The 16,251-nt window shown below is 39.1% G+C and overlaps 1 protein-coding gene across 4 annotated transcripts in view; it reads left to right on the top strand.

Annotated features, from left to right (window-relative positions):
• Positions 1–16,251, top strand: part of ASH1L (ASH1 like histone lysine methyltransferase) — a 93,510-nt gene that overhangs the window by 16,335 nt on the left and 60,924 nt on the right. For 2 of the 4 annotated variants that reach the window (XM_084866669.1, XM_084866667.1), the window contains exon 4: positions 5,081–9,638. In XM_084866669.1, the coding sequence (XP_084722795.1) occupies positions 5,081–9,638 (4,558 nt within the window). Of the gene's footprint in view, positions 1–5,080; positions 9,639–16,251 lie in introns of those variants that run through there. The other 2 variants (XM_084866668.1, XM_084866670.1) reach the window with 2 other exon arrangements.

Below are 16,251 nucleotides of genomic sequence, written 5' to 3'. Positions count from 1 at the left end.
TCCTGGAGCTCTCAGCCTGGGCATTCAGGGGAAGATAACACCCCATCATCACACCTCTGCTGCCGCCATTGCCGGCACTGCAAGCCTTGGCCAGCCCTGGTTACCTGAGCCTCTGGTGGCTCTGGGCGGTTGGGGGGCTGAGGGGACTCGGGGACTCCAGAGGCAGGCATGCAAAGCTGATGCGGGCACCTGCTGCCCTGGCGGGGCTGAGGGGACTGGGTGCAACCATTTTGTGGCTGTGGGTGCCACCATATTTGAGGGCGGGTCAGTCAATTAGCATATTCCTTTTTTTTAGATAGGATTAACTCTTGTTCCTCATAAGACAAGTTAGTATATTAAAAATTGTCTCCTTGTGCTCTAGCTGGTTTGGCTCAATGGATAGAGTGTCTGCCTGTGGACTGAAGGTTCCCAGGTTAGATTTTGGCCAAGGGCACCATGCCTGGGTTGCAGGCTTGATCCCCAGTGCGGGGTGTGCAGGAGGCAGCCGATCAATTATTCTCTCTCATCATTGATGTTTCTCTCTTCCTACCTCTCCCTTCTTCTCTAAAATCAATAAAATATTTAAAATAAAAATTGTCTCGTTGCACTAGCAATGCATATTGATGATTAATTTTAATTCTGAGATATAGCTACATAGAAATGAATGAAGACTTTTGCAGAGACATCAGAATTAAAGGCCCTATATGATGAGATATCAAAACCTTGAGCTTTTATGAAACCTCATTAATAGGGAGACATGGTTAGATAAATGATGAAAGAGAAGTTGTTTCCTGTCTAACATCACTGAGTCAAATTCACTGGGTACATAGTTCTACATTTTAAAAAAAATTATTGTTGAGAATATCACAGATGTTTCCCCCCTTCCCATTACCCCCATTCATCCAGTTCCCACCCCACCCAGCCTTCACCATTCTATTTTCTATGTCCATAGGTATTGCATATCTATACTAATAAAAGAGTAAGATGCAAATTGACTGTACGTTTGCGACACCCACCAGCCAATCAGAAGTAAATATGCAAATTAACCAACAAAGATGGTGTGTTAATTTGCATACGCAGGTGCCTAGCAGCCGGGCGACACAGACATTCCACACTGTGCCAGCCACTCCAGGCCTCTGGGCAGTGTGGGATGGCGGCGCTGGCTCTGACCAGAACAAAGGCAGTGTGCTGGCAGCCAGGGGAAGGAAGGCCCATTCTTGCACGAATCTTCAAACATCGGCCTCTACTATGCATATAAGTTCTTTGGTTAATCTCTTTCCCCTTCTCTCTGAGATTAGTCCATTCCATGTTTCCATGTCTCTGGTTCTATTTTATTCATCAGGTTATTTTGTTCATTAGATTCCTTGTTTGTTTATTTTGGTTTTTAGATTGAATTATTGATAGGTATGCATTTATTACTATTTTATTTTTAATATTTTTCCCCTCTTCTGCTTCTTCCTCTTCTTGAAGAATGGCCTTCAATGTTTTATGTAATACTGCTTTGGTGGTGAATGTTTCCTTTAGCATTGTCTTGTCTGTGAAGCTTTTTTATCTGATATTCAATTCTAAATGATAGCTTTGTTAGGTAGAGTAAATCTTGGTTGTAAGTCCTTGCTTTTTATCACTTTGACTTTTTCTTGCCACTCCCTTCAAAGTTTCTGTTGAAAAATCAGGTAACTGTCTTATGGGTGCTCCCTTGTAGGTAACTAATTGCTTTTCTCTCACTGCTTTTAAGATTCTCTCTTTGTCTTTAACCTTTGGCATTTTAATTATGTGTTTTAGTGTGGGCCTCTTATTGTTCCTCTTGTTTGGGGCTCTCTGGGCTTCCTGGACTTATAAGTGTATTTCTTTCATTAGGTAGGGGAAGTTTTCTGTCATTTCTTCAAGTAGGTTTTTCTTTTTCTTTATTCTTTTTGTTTGTTAATCCTCACCTGAGGATATTTTTCCATTTTTTTTTTTAAATAATTTTTTACTGTTCAGACTCAGTAGGGGTGTCGAACTCAATCAGAGAAGGGGCCAAAATCTAAAATCCAGCCTAAATCGCGGGCCGAATGGTTTACTGAACAGTCATAAATTGACAATGTCATAAACTGACAGCGGAGTGCAGTGATGACAGCGCGGTGCGGGCCACATTGCAAGGCCTGGCGGGCTGCATTTGGCCCGCGGGCCTTGTGTTTGACACATGTGGTTCAGAGTATTACCTATGCCCCTCATTTTTTTCCCATTGACCCCTCCAGCCTGCCTCCATCCCCCAGCCCAAGCCTTCACCACAAGTTGGTTTTCAATATCTTGTTCACTCTCTTCTTCTGGCATCCCCATAATGCAAAAGTTGATACACTTGAAGTTGTCCCAGAGGCTCCTTACACTATCTTCATATTTTTGGATTCTTTTTTCTTTTTGCTCTTCTGACTGGATGTTTTTTGCTTTCTCATATTACAGATCATTGATTTTGATTCTCAGAATCCTCTACTCTACAGTTGAATCCCTGTAAATTATTCTTTATTTTGGTTAGTGTATGCTTAATTTCTTACTGGTCTTTTTTCGTGTCTTTGACATTCTAAGATCCTTGAAAGTCTCATGAAGATCCTTGAGTAGCCTTATGACTGTGGTTTTGAACTCTGTATCAAGTTGTTTGCTTAATTACATTTCATTCATTTGTGACATGTTTCTTTGTTTCTGTATTTTGACTACTTCCCTGTGTTTGCTTCTGCGTACTAGGTAAAAGTGCTATGTCTCCTAGAGTTGGCAGAGTGGCCTTGTATAGTACCCTGTTTCCCTGAAAATAAGACAGTGTCTTATATTAATTTTTGCTCCCAAAGATGCGTTAGGTCTTATTTTCAGGGGATGTCTTATTTTTCTATGAAGAAGAATATGGTACACATTTATTTTACCTGTATACAGTACGGTAGTACGGTAGTTGTCAACACAAACCAGACAAACTGAATCCTACAGTATCAAGAATTTACTCATTTATTCAATGACAATCATGTCATCATCTTCTGGAACATCATCATAACAATCCAATTCCTGAATTTCCTGGTGAATTTCTTGTGACTCCATTTCTTTCAGAAGCAGTGGACCAAATCTCTCATGTTTAGCCTAGGAGGGCCTTATTTTGGGGGGGATGCCTTATATTTCACTCAGAAGGAAACCTGTAAGTAGGTTTTATTTTCAGAGGATGTCTTATTTTCGGAGAAACATGGTAGGTGCCCTGTAAAGCACAGTGGCTCAGCCTCCCTAGTCATCTGAGCTGGGCACTCTAGGTGTGCCCCTGTGTGGGCTGTGTGCACGGTCTTGTTGTAGTTGAGCCTTTATTGCTGTTGGTGTCACTCGGAGGAATTGACTTCCAGGCCAATTGGCTGTGAGGACCAGCTGCAACTACAGTGGAAGAGCTGCTGTGTAGGAGACAGAACTTGCTTCAGTGGGACTTTTGTGCTCACTGAGTATGCTTTTTTATTTTTATTTATTTTTAATTTTTTATTGATTTCAGAGAGGAAAAGAGAGGGAGAGAGAGATGGAAACTTCAATAAGAGAGAATCATTGATGGGCTGCCTCCTGCATGCCCCATGCTTGGGATCAATCGGGCATATGCTCTTGACCAGAATCGAACTTGGGACCTTCAGTCCACAGGCTGATGCTCTCTCCACTGAGCCAGGGCTCCCCGCCCCTCAATGTATATATATTTTATTGATTTCAGAGAGGAAGGGAGAGAGAGAGAAACATCAATGATCATAGAGAATCATAGATTGACTGCCTCCTGCATGCTCCCTACTGGGGATCGAGCCTGGAACACACTTGTGCCCTTGACTGAAATTGAACCTGGGACCTTTCAGTTCGCTGGCCAACGCTCTATCCTCTGAGCCAAACTGGCTAGGGCCAACCTTAGTCTTTTCCTCTTCTGTTTTTATGCTCTGATTTTCTTCATAGTACATCTTACCATTTATTGCCTCTCCCCCTCTCATGCATTAGAATGAAACCTCCATGGTGAAAGGATTTTTTTTTTACTGCTGTTATTCTTTGCATTTAAATTGTAGGTACTTGATACCTATTTGCTGAAAAAATGAATTCCTTATGGAGCACGAATTTAATATTATAAAGTAAATAAAATCAGGCCCTGGCCAAGTGGCTCAGTTGAATGGAGTATCATACCATACACCAGAAAAGCTGTGGGTTTGACTCCCGGTCAGGGCACATACCTAGGTGGCTCGTTCAATCCCTGATTTGGGCAAGTACAGGAAGCAACTGATGGATATTTCTCTCTTACATTGATGTTTCTCCTTCTCTATCCTTGCCTCTCTCTCTAAAAATCAATATAACATATCCCCAGATAAGAGTTAAAAAGTAATTAACATAAAATAAAATTTATAGTATTCTTGAATACCATCAGTTTATTGAGCTAGAAAATATTTTTAAAAATTAATTCACAAAATGAACTCCACTTACACTAATAACAGTTGCACAGCTCTGTGAAGATATTAAAAACTATTGAATCTGTGCTATAAAAGGGTGATTTTATGGTATGTGAATTGTATCTCAATAATGTTATAAATAAAATAACCAAGGAATTTCTATGTAATACAGAAAGGAAAAATTAGTCTTTCCAAGTATGAAACATAAGGTTAAGGTATCACCTGTTCATTTTTTTCCATGTATCTGTACATGCATCTGATAAGACTGTCATTTCTCCATTGTATATCCTTGCCTCCTTTGATGTAGATTAATTGACCATAAACGTGTGCATTTGTTTCTGGGCTCTATTCTGTTTCATTGATCTATGTGTCTGTTTTTGTGCAAGTACCATACTTTTTATTATTATTATTATTATTATTATTGTAGCTTTGTAATATTAGTGTGAAATTAGGGAGCATGATATCTTCAACTTTGTTCTTTTTCTCAAGAGTGCTTTTGGCTGCTCACTGTCTGTTATGATTCCTTATAAACTTCAGGATTATTTGTTCTAGTTTCGTTAGATTTTTTTAAAAAAGGATTGAGTGTCTATCTTATATCTGTCATGTGATCAATCAGTTTGTTGGACTAAATACTGAATTGAAGTGGTATAAAGTTTATCCTCTCTAAAACCTTTTTCTTGTTCATATTTTAGGACCTTTCAAAGTTGTACAAGAAATCAGGTGATATTTCAGCCATTCAATGCCATTCTGAAGAAAGTATCCATCTTCATTCACAGGGAGAAAACAATTCTTTGTCCAAGAAGCTTTCTCCAATACACTCAGAAATGACAGATTACATAAATGCAACATCATCTACTGTTGTTGGTAGCCGGGATCCTGATTTAAAGAACAAAACATTACTTAATGGAGGAACGAGCGTAACAGAAAAGTTGGCACACCTTATTGCAACTTGTCCCCCCTCCAAGTCTTCCAAGACAAAACCGAAGAAGTTAGGAACTGCTACTACTATTTCAGGATTGGTTAGCAAGGATTTGATCAGGAAAGCAGGTGTTGGTTCTGTAGCTGGAATAATACATAAGGACTTAATAAAAAAACCAGCAATCAGCACAGCAGTTGGATTGGTAACTAAAGATCCTGGGAAAAAGCAGGTGTTTAATGCAACAGTAGGATTGATCAATAAGGACTCTGTGAAAAAACTAGGAACTGGCACTACAGCGGTATTCATTAATAAAGACTTAGGCAAAAAGCCAGGGACTATCACTACAGTAGGACTGCTGAGCAAGGACTCAGGAAAGAAGCTAGGAATTGGGATTGTTCCAGGTTTAGTGAATAAGGAATCTGGGAAGAAGTTAGGATTTGGCACTGTAGTTGGACTGGTTAATAAAGACCTGGGAAAGAAATTGGGTTCTACTGTTAGCCTAGTGGCCAAAGACTGTGCAAAGAAGATCGTAGCAAATTCAACAATGGGATTAGTTAATAAGGACATTGGAAAGAAATTAGTGAGTTGTCCTGTAGTAGGACTGGTCAGTAAAGATGCCCTAAACCTTAAAGCTGAAGCACTGCTGTCCACTCAGGAGTCATTTAAGGCTTCTTGTACAAACATCAAGAGTCATGAAAGTCAGGAACTTGCTGAATCCCTGAAAGACAGTGCCAACAGCAAAACTTTTGAGAAGAATGTTATTCGACAGAGTAAAGAAAGCATATTGGAAAAGTTCTCAGTTCGAAAAGAAATCATTAATTTGGAGAAAGAAATGTTTAATGAAGGAACCTGCATTCAGCAAGATAGTTTCTCATCCAGTGAAAGGGGGTCATATGAAACCTCAAAGCATGAAAAGCAACCTCCCGTATATTGCACTTCTCCGGACTTTCAAATGGGAGGCGCTTCCGATGCATCTACAGCTAAATCCCCTTTCAGTGCAGTAGGAGAAAGCACTCTCCCCTCCCCATCACCTACTGTATCTGTTAATCCTTTAACCAGAAGTCCCCCTGAAACTTCACTACACTTGGCTCCTAATTCTTTACTTTTAAGTCCTACCACAGAACTAATGGAAGAAATTTCTGAATCTGGTGGAAAGAACCAATTTACTTCTGAAAGTGCCCACTTGAACATTGGTCACAGGTCTGTGGGTCATAGCATGAATATTGAATGTAAAGGGATTGATAAAGAGCTAAGTGATTCAAAAACTACACATCTAGATATTCCAAGAATAAGCTCTTCTCTAGGAAAAAAGCCAAGTTTAACTTCTGAATCCAGTATTCATACAATTACTCCTTCAGTTGTTAACTTCACTAGTTTATTTAGTAACAACCCTTTTCTAAAACTTGGTGCAGTAACTGCCTCTGACAAACACTGCCAAGTTGCTGAGAGCCTAAGCACTAGTTTGCAGTCCAAACCATTAAAAAAAAGGAAAGGAAGAAAAGCTCGGTGGACTAAAGTGGTGGCAAGAAGCACATGCCGGTCTCCAAAAGGGCTAGAATTAGAAAGATCAGAGCTTTTTAAAAATGTTTCATGTAGCTCACTATCGAATAGTAATTCTGAGCCAGCCAAGTTTATGAAAAACATTGGGCCATCTTCATTTGTAGATCATGATTTCCTTAAACGCCGATTGCCAAAGTTGAGCAAATCTACAACTTCGTCTCTTGCTCTCTTAACTGACAGTGAAAAGCCATCTCATAAGTCTTTTGCTACTCACAAGCTATCTTCCAGTATGTGTGTCTCTAGTGACCTTTTGTCTGATATTTATAAGCCCAAAAGAGGAAGACCTAAATCTAAAGAGATGCCTCAACTGGACGGTCCACCTAAGAGGACTTTAAAAATCCCTGCCTCTAAAGTTTTTTCTTTGCATTCTAAGGAAGAACAAGAACCTCCAATTTTGCAACCAGAAATTGAAATTCCTTCCTTCAAACAAAGTCTGTCTGTATCTCCTTTCCCAAAAAGGAGAGGCAGACCTAAGAGGCAAATGAGGTCACCAGTCAAGATGAAGCCACCTGTACTATCAGTGGCTCCATTTGTTGCCACCGAAAGTCCAAGCAAGCTAGAATCTGAAAGTGACAACCATAGAAGTAGTAGTGATTTCTTTGAGAGCGAGGATCAACTTCCAGATCCAGATGACCTAGATGACAGTCATAGGCCAACTGTCTGTAGTATGAATGACCTTGAGATGGAACCAGGTAAAAAAATCAAGAGAAACAATGGACAATTGATGAAAACAATTATCCGCAAAATAAATAAAATGAAGACTTTAAAGAGAAAGAAACTGTTGAATCAGATTCTTTCAAGCTCTGTAGAACCAAGTAATAAAGGGAAAGTGCAATCCAAACTCCATAATACAGTGTCAAGTCTTGCTGCTACATTTGGCTCTAAATTGGGCCAACAGATAAATGTCAGCAAGAAAGGAACCATTTACATAGGAAAGAGGAGGGGTCGAAAACCAAAAACTGTCTTAAATGGCATTCTTTCTGGTAGCCCTGCTAGCCTTGCTGTTCTTGAGCAAACAGCTCAGCAGGCAGGATCAGCATTAGGACAGATCCTTCCCCCTTTACTGCCTTCCTCTGCTAGTAGTTCTGAGATTCTTCCATCACCTATTTGTTCTCAGTCTTCTGGGACTAGTGGAGGTCAGAGCCCTGTAAGTAGTGATGCGGGCTTTGTGGAACCCAGTTCAGTGCCATATTTGCACTTACACTCCAGACAGGGCAGCATGATTCAGACTCTCGCCATGAAGAAGGCCTCAAAAGGGAGGAGGCGGTTATCTCCTCCTACTTTGTTGCCCAATTCTCCTTCACATCTGAGTGAACTCACATCTCTGAAAGAAGCCACTCCTTCCCCCATTAGTGAGTCTCATAGTGACGAGACGATTCCCAGTGATAGTGGAATTGGAACAGATAACAACAGCACATCAGACAGGGCAGAGAAATTTTGTGGGCAAAAAAAGAGAAGGCATTCCTTTGAGCATGTTTCTCTGATCCCCCCTGAAACCTCTACAGTTCTAAGCAGTCTTAAAGAAAAACATAAACATAAATGTAAGCGCAGGAATCATGATTATCTCAGCTATGACAAGTTGAAAAGGCAGAAACGAAAACGGAAAAAGAAATATCCCCAACTCCGAAACAGACAGGATCCAGACTTTATTGCAGAGCTGGAGGAATTAATAAGTCGTCTTAGTGAAATTCGAATCACCCATCGAAGTCATCATTTTATCCCCCGAGACCTCCTGCCAACTATTTTTCGAATCAACTTTAATAGTTTCTATACACACCCTTCTTTCCCCTTAGATCCTTTGCACTACATTCGAAAACCTGACTTAAAAAAGAAGAGAGGGAGACCTCCTAAGATGAGAGAGGCAATGGCTGAAATGCCTTTTATGCACAGCCTTAGTTTTCCTCTTTCTAGTACTGGATTCTATCCCTCTTATGGCATGCCTTACTCTCCCTCACCCCTTACAGCTGCTCCCATAGGATTAGGCTACTATGGAAGGTATCCCCCCACTCTTTATCCACCTCCTCCATCTCCTTCTTTCACTACTCCACTTCCACCTCCTTCCTATATGCATACTGGCCATTTACTTCTCAATCCCACCAAATACCACAAGAAAAAGCATAAGCTACTTCGACAGGAGGCCTTTCTTACAACCAGCAGGACTCCCCTCCTTTCCATGAGTACCTACCCTAGTGTCCCTCCTGAGATGGCCTATGGTTGGATGGTCGAGCACAAACACAGGCACCGCCATAAACATAGAGAACACCGTTCTTCTGAGCAACCCCAAGTTTCCATGGACACTGGCTCTTCCAGATCTGTCCTGGAGACTTTGAAACGCTATCGATTTGGAAAAGATACTGTTGGAGAACGATATAAACATAAGGAAAAGCACCGGTGTCATATATCCTGCCCTCATCTTTCTCCTTCAAAAGGTTTAATAAATAGAGAAGAACAGTGGATCCACCGAGAGCCTTCAGAATCTAGTCCATTGGCCTTGGGATTGCAGACACCTTTACAGATTGACTGTTCGGAAAGTTCTCCGACTTTATCCCTTGGAGGATTCACTCCCACCTCTGATCCAGCCAGCAGTGATGAACATACAAACCTTTTCACAAGTGCAATAGGCAGCTGCAGAGTTTCAAACCCTAACTCCAGTGGCCGGAAGAAATTAACTGATAACCTTGGACTGTTTTCTGCACAGGACACTTCACTAAATCGGCCTCACAGAAAGGAGCCACTGCCTTCCAGCGAAAGGACAGTACAGAATTTGACAGGTAAGAGGGTCATTTTGTTGCTTGTTAACTTGTGTTAGTGAAATAGATTACTTGTTGATTTTTAGAGGGAGAAAAGGGGAGAGAGAGAAATGCAGATTGGCTGCCTCCTGCATGCCTTCCACCAGGAATTGAGCCTGCAACCCATGCATGCACTGTGATTGGGAATTGAACTGGCAACCTTTTGGTGCACAGTACAATGCCCCACCAATTGAGGAATATCAGCGAGGACCATGTACATGAACTTTTAATAGATCTATTGGTTTTTAGTTAAAAGTTTCTTTTTCTTTTTTAAAATTTATCTTTATTGATTTAGAGAGAAAGAGAGAAACATAAGTCACCTGTATGCACCTCAACTAGGAATCGAACCCACAACTTGAGCATGTGGCCTGACTAGGAAATGAACTGGTAAACCTTCAGTACATGGGATGATGTTAAACCAATTTAGCTATACTCGCCAGGGTGAAATCCTCATTTTCAATAGATGTGAGAAGTAAGATAAGGCTGCTCTTTGCATGAATTTTTAATTTTGAGAAGAGATACTATGAAAACAAGAAGTAACAGTTATCTTTTGGAAACCAAGAATAATTACTTATCTTACGTATTAGTTTCTTTAGTGAGAAATGGCTCATAGCTATCTGTTGGTCACTATTCAGGATTTTTTTGTATACACTAATCCAATAGTTACAAACACTTCTTATTCTAGGGAGAGTATTTTATTAATTCTGTATGTCTCATAATAAAAAATCTAAGCATTCAAATTATCAACTTATAAAATTTAACTGAATATTCAGAGAGACTTCACTTGTAGAGTGCCTTTAAGTATCTATAAAAGCTGCTTCAATTGGATATAAAATAACATGAAACAAATTAAATAATGCATTTGTAATGTCTAGAAAGTATCTTATAAGAAATGAAAATATATAAATTAAGAGGAAGAATTACCCATTCAAATGGGACAGTAATTTTCAACCTCTCTTGCCATACATAATAAATGTTTTTGCCAACCTGACAAAAAAAAAATAGGCATAATTTTGATTCATTCACATTGAACAGCTATTGTTTTGGGTAAAAGAGGTCAGTGCCCTGACTAAGTAATCAGGTATTGCATGTTTTAAAAATCCATGTGGCACATCAGTGTACCTCTTGAGCACACAAGTTGAAAATTATTGATATAGAAGATATCTCTAAGTCAGGAGTTGTTGTTTTTATAAAAAATCTCAATTCTGAGGTTTTGTAAATAACTTTGGGACATTCATAAAGCCTCTGATGTAGTAAGTAAAATTGTTGTGTATGTTTCAGGAGAACGTGCCCCATTCTGAGTTTCTCCCTGGGTCCATCTTAAGTTAACTCTTTGGCATAATGCACACTCCTATACTCAGAGAATTCCAGGAATCGGAGACAAAGAACAGATATACAAGGGTGGATAGAAAGTAGGTTTATACTTGGGAGTAACTGAAACAGAGTTTATTTTTGTATTACTAATTATTATATCATTTTCCATACAAACCTACAGTAGCCCACTCCGGTATTATTATATCACAAGTTTACATTCTTCTGTGAATTGGATTGTATGTTGGAATCTCTCCTCTTCGCAATTACTGTTGATAAGTGGATACAAATGGAGCTTGTTTTCTAATAGGAATTTTATTTTAGGTACACATGAAAATTAGCTTACCTACTCACTTAAAACCAGTTGAGAAAAAATATTTTTAGTTAAGGAAAATAGAAGTTCTAAAATCATGAGGTAACTTTTAATCAAATCACTTTGAAAGTAAGAATTTACTTTGTTTAGACAAAGCTTTTTGTATTTGATTTTTAAAAAAATCTTAACTATTTTGATAGTAGCTGTCCCTTCAGCAGATATTTTGTCTGTTGTTTTCCAGGTCAAAGATTATTCAAATGAATAAGATATAATTTCCACTCTCAAGAAATTTATAGTTTAGCAGAGCAGACATGTACACAAATAATTATTAGTAGCTGCTAAAATTCAGATATTCACAACATGTTTTGGGGAACACAGAAGAGAGAGACTTACTTAAAAGGAATTAGGAAAATTTTTAAATTCAGGATGCAAAGAGGATGAAGACTGTATCTTATAAATAAGCTTCTCTGGGTCTGATACTGTGTTTATATAACTGAAAATAGTCTCATCTGGGACCCAGGAGATGAGGCTGGAAAGACAGGTAAAGCCTCTTGTTTATATAAGATACCAAGTAGTTTGGCATTTACCCTATAGTCAATGGGAATTTATAGTTTTAAAGTAGAAAAATGATTTGTCTGAGTTTATATTGATCATGGTAGATAGATTAATTAGAGAAAGATCAGGTGGACCAGTTTGGAAAATTTTCCACCCAAATAGTATAGGGGCTCTAACTTAGTGATAGTGGAGACATATTCAGAAGTAAATGTACAAAAGTAAGGAAAGGGGGAAAGATTTTAGAATGTCTTCAAGATACCCTTCTTGGGCAGTTGGTTGGTGATGTGAGGTGAAAAAGAGGAAGTATGCAAAAGGAGAAGGTTGGAGATAGAAAAAGGATGTGGGTTTATGCTATTTAGTGAGTTAAAGGATCTGTTGCTCAAAAGAGAAACCTGAAACTACAAGTTTTAGATGTGATTGTTGAAGCCATGAGGAATAATGATATTTAGGGGGGGATGGGTCACTGGTTTCCTAGGAGAGCTTGTAGTTCAGAGTGCCAGGTGCTACAGACATTTGTTAGATAAGGACTAAAAGTAGATAGTTTGCTTTTGCAGATTACCTTTTGTGATCTTAACAGCCATTTCCATAGTGTCAAATGTTAGATTTCTGCCGGTTAAGAAATGAGAGGGAAATGAGGAAATGCAGACAATTAAAATTCTTAAAGCTTTAAATTTTGTAGCAATTTTGTTTGGTTTATTATTTATTCTTATAGTGTCAAGGAAATGATTGCATTTTCTCAATCTGTGATTATTGCAGTGTCACATCATTTTTCTTAAAAAACATAACTAAACGTCATGCTAATTTTAATTGACCTTGGTCTTCAGTTGATATTTTTTCCATACATGACTTGATGATATATTCATTATACATTACTTGGTATCCTCTTAAAAATGTCCAAAAGGCTACTTACTATATCGTGTATTCCAAAATTGTCAATTATCTTTGTGACATTGTTATTCTAGAACAGATCTCAAGAGCTAAAGCTGGAACAATTTAAGCAAGAAAATAAGAGTATTGGATTATAACCTAAAGAATAATGTAAATATCCATGAGTTCATACCAATATCAATAAATGATTAAATAAATAAATGGAGGAATTTGACAAATCTTTCTTATAATATATTTAACTATTCCCTTCAAGGAGGTAGAACTTAATTTTCTTCCTTTTGATTATGGACTGAATTTAGTGACCTAGTTCCAAAGAACAGAGTATGGAAAGGAAAAAAATAATAATTTTATAGTAAAGAAGCCTAGAACACAGCACCTTAGACAGATACAAGGTTAACTTCATCAATAATAAATCATCATGGCAGTATGTATCCTTTGATATAATATGATTGGAAATTCTTTCCAAAAATCATACACCAGTCTAATAAGAAAACATTTTTTTTTTAAAGGATGTATGTAAAACTAGTGGCCCGGTACACGAAATTCATACACTGGGCGTGGGGGAGGAGGGGTGTCCTTCAGCCCAGCCTGTGCCCTCTTCAATCTGGGACGCCTCAGGGGATGTCTGACTGCCAGTTTAGGCCTGATCCCTGTGGAACATCCCTCTCGCAATCTGGGACCGCTGGCTCCTAACTGTTCACCTGCCTGCCTGCCTGATTGCCTCTAACACTCTGCCTGCTGGCCTGCTTGTGCCCAACTACCTCCCCCCGCTTTCCAGCCTGAAAACCCCCAACTGCCTCCCCTCCTGTTCTGGTCATCCCTAACCACCTCTGCCTCAGCCCTGCCACCATGGCTTTGTCTGGAAGGTCCCCCAGTCTATTTGACATCTTACCCTTTTATTAGTATAGATACCTGACCAGTACCCCTTAAAAGTATCAAGGAGGGACTTGTAAAAAAAAAAAAAAAAAAAAAAAGGAAATATTGAGGAATTGTCACAGATTACAGGAGATTAAGGAGACATTACAGCTAAATACGGTGTGGTATTATAAATTGGGCCCTGTAACAGGAATAAAGAAATAAGTCCAAAAGTTATCTCAATATTAATTTCATAGTTTTGACAAATGTGCTAAAATTATACAAGATGTTAAAATTAGGGGGAACTGGGTAAAGGAAGAGAATTCTTACCCTGTACTGTCTTTGCAAATTTTCTGTAAATTTAAATTTATTTTAAAACAAATTGCCAAAACCGGTTTGGCTCACATCGGCCTGCAGACTGAAAGGTCCCAGGTTCAATTCAGGTCAAGGGCATGTACCTGGGTTGCGGGCACATCTCCAGCAGGAGGTGTGCAAGAGACAGTTGATCGATGATTCTCTCTCATAGATGTTTCTAGCTCTCTATCCCTCTCTCTTCCTCTCTGTAAAAAAATCAATAAAATATTTTTTTAAATTTTAGCTTTTCTTAAAGAGTGGACTATCAGGGACTTTCAGTCAAGATGGAGAAGTAAACACTATGCTTGCTTCTTTCCGTGGCTACATCAAATTTGCAACTAAATTATAGAACCATCTGAAGACTGGGTGACTCAGGTATGGCACCCACCTGCACCTGCTGGCTTGGAAAGCTCCCGAGGTGTGCGGGGAGGAACTGAATTGTCTGGCTTCAGGCTAAGGGCTGGAGGGCAGCTTTCTCCCAGAAAGAAGTCCTGGCTGGCACCATTGTTTCTTTGTTGACCTCTCCCACACAGCCAGCAGGTGCAGGCGGGTGCTCTATCTGAGTTCATCCACTTGGTCAGCACCACTCCTCCCACCCTGGTGATTCCCTGAGTCTTGCCCCAACCTGAACCTTTTTCAGCAACTTTTTTTTTTTTTAATCCTCACCCAAGGATATTTTTCCATCGATTTTTAGAGAGAGTGGAAGAGAGAGGGAAAGACCGAGAGAAATATTAATGTGAGAGAAACACATTGATTGGCCCAGGCAGGGAAGGAGCCTGCAAACGAGGTTTGTGCCCTTGACCAGAATCAAACCTGGAATCCTTCGTCCATAGGCCAATGCTCTATCCACTGGCTAGGGCTTTCAGCAACTATTTCTCACAAGCACCCAGCCATTGCTCACACTATGGACTTTCTTAAAAACTCTCAAAGATTTGCAAACCCCAAACAATCTGCAGCTGGTGCCCTACACTGCACCTTTTGCTAAGTGACCTCTGGCAGTAGTTGCACCCAGTCTCTTCAAGATTCCTGCATGCCTAGCAGAGTCAACTACCAAACACAGATCACTTTGTAGCTCCTACCAGGTGGCCCTACGTCAGACACAGGCCTAGAACTGTACCAGATCTCTCAAGAGGTCCAGGATCAACACACCTGGTGGCCAGCTTCACACAACACCAGAGCCCCATCCAAATAGATCCACAGATGACACACAGAAAGGATGGACTCTGCAGGCACTAGAGCCCCACTAAAGCAAATCCTACTCTGTGTTAGGTAGACATGAAATGGGCCCCGTGAGAAAGAATTTGTTACTGTAGTGGCCGATTCCATTTCTGATTTTTAACATTTTCAACTCATGGCTGGCTGCATATGTCAGAACCTGTAACCTGATTTCAAAAATGGGACAAGCACTATCAAGTATTTTAGCTTTGACAGATTACAAATTATAGGAAAAAACAGAGGGAAATTATTGTAGGTGTTGATAACTATTTTGTCCTCCAAGAATAAATTAGTGGTAAATTTTTTTGTTCAGAAAAAGTATAAATACTGTAAAAGCATAATGGTTGAAGCAAAGTATACAAATTTTTGTTTTCTTTTTAACTGAAGAATGTAAGCATTGATCAGAATTTTCTGGTTTATAACAATTTCTCTAGCATGATGTATAAGATACACCCATAAGTGAAGTAAGAACATGTGGAGATGAAATCAGAAAATTGATTGTAGTGGTTAGTGCAGTTTGGGGAATTTCCAGAAGAATTTCATTTCAGTGAACTGATTTGGGCCTTATGAGGAAAGCCCAATTAGAAGGAGAAAAACAAAAGCAAAAACAGAAAAGAAAAAGAAAATAAGAGCAAACAGACTTTTTAGCTTAAAAATCATCAGCATAGGCTCTGAATCATTTTCTCTTCTATTACGTTTAATTGGTGAGTCAGGTAAAATTTTTGCTTTCAGTAAATGTATTTCCCAAAATTGGAATCAGCTGTTTTTATTGTGGAACCAGTTCTTATCTCTCTCTCAGTAGTCACCTTATTCAAAAGAAGCTTCCAGGGCTACTATGAACTGTGAAACAAAGCAAAGGATTTGGATCTTGAAACAAAAAACCTTGATCAGACATTTTCAAATAGTTTGGTATTTTGTGTTCATATTCTTTTACTATGGTATCCATTTTTATTATAACCAGTTTTGATTCTGTTAATGTCTAACAAACATTGCTAATAGCCTTGACTTATAAATGATAAAGGAAAAGGAATTTCTTAAAATTTTGCAACTATTTTTGTCTTGGTGAAAAATGATTTAAATGTTAGAAATTTGTTTTAAATGTTA

Source organism: Pipistrellus hanaki, assembly GCF_964339955.1.
Source record: "Pipistrellus hanaki genome assembly, chromosome: 18".
NCBI classification, from domain to species: domain Eukaryota; kingdom Metazoa; phylum Chordata; class Mammalia; order Chiroptera; family Vespertilionidae; genus Pipistrellus; species Pipistrellus hanaki.
The sequence above is the reverse complement of the archived record's forward strand: the minus strand, read 5'-3'. Positions and strand labels throughout refer to the sequence as shown.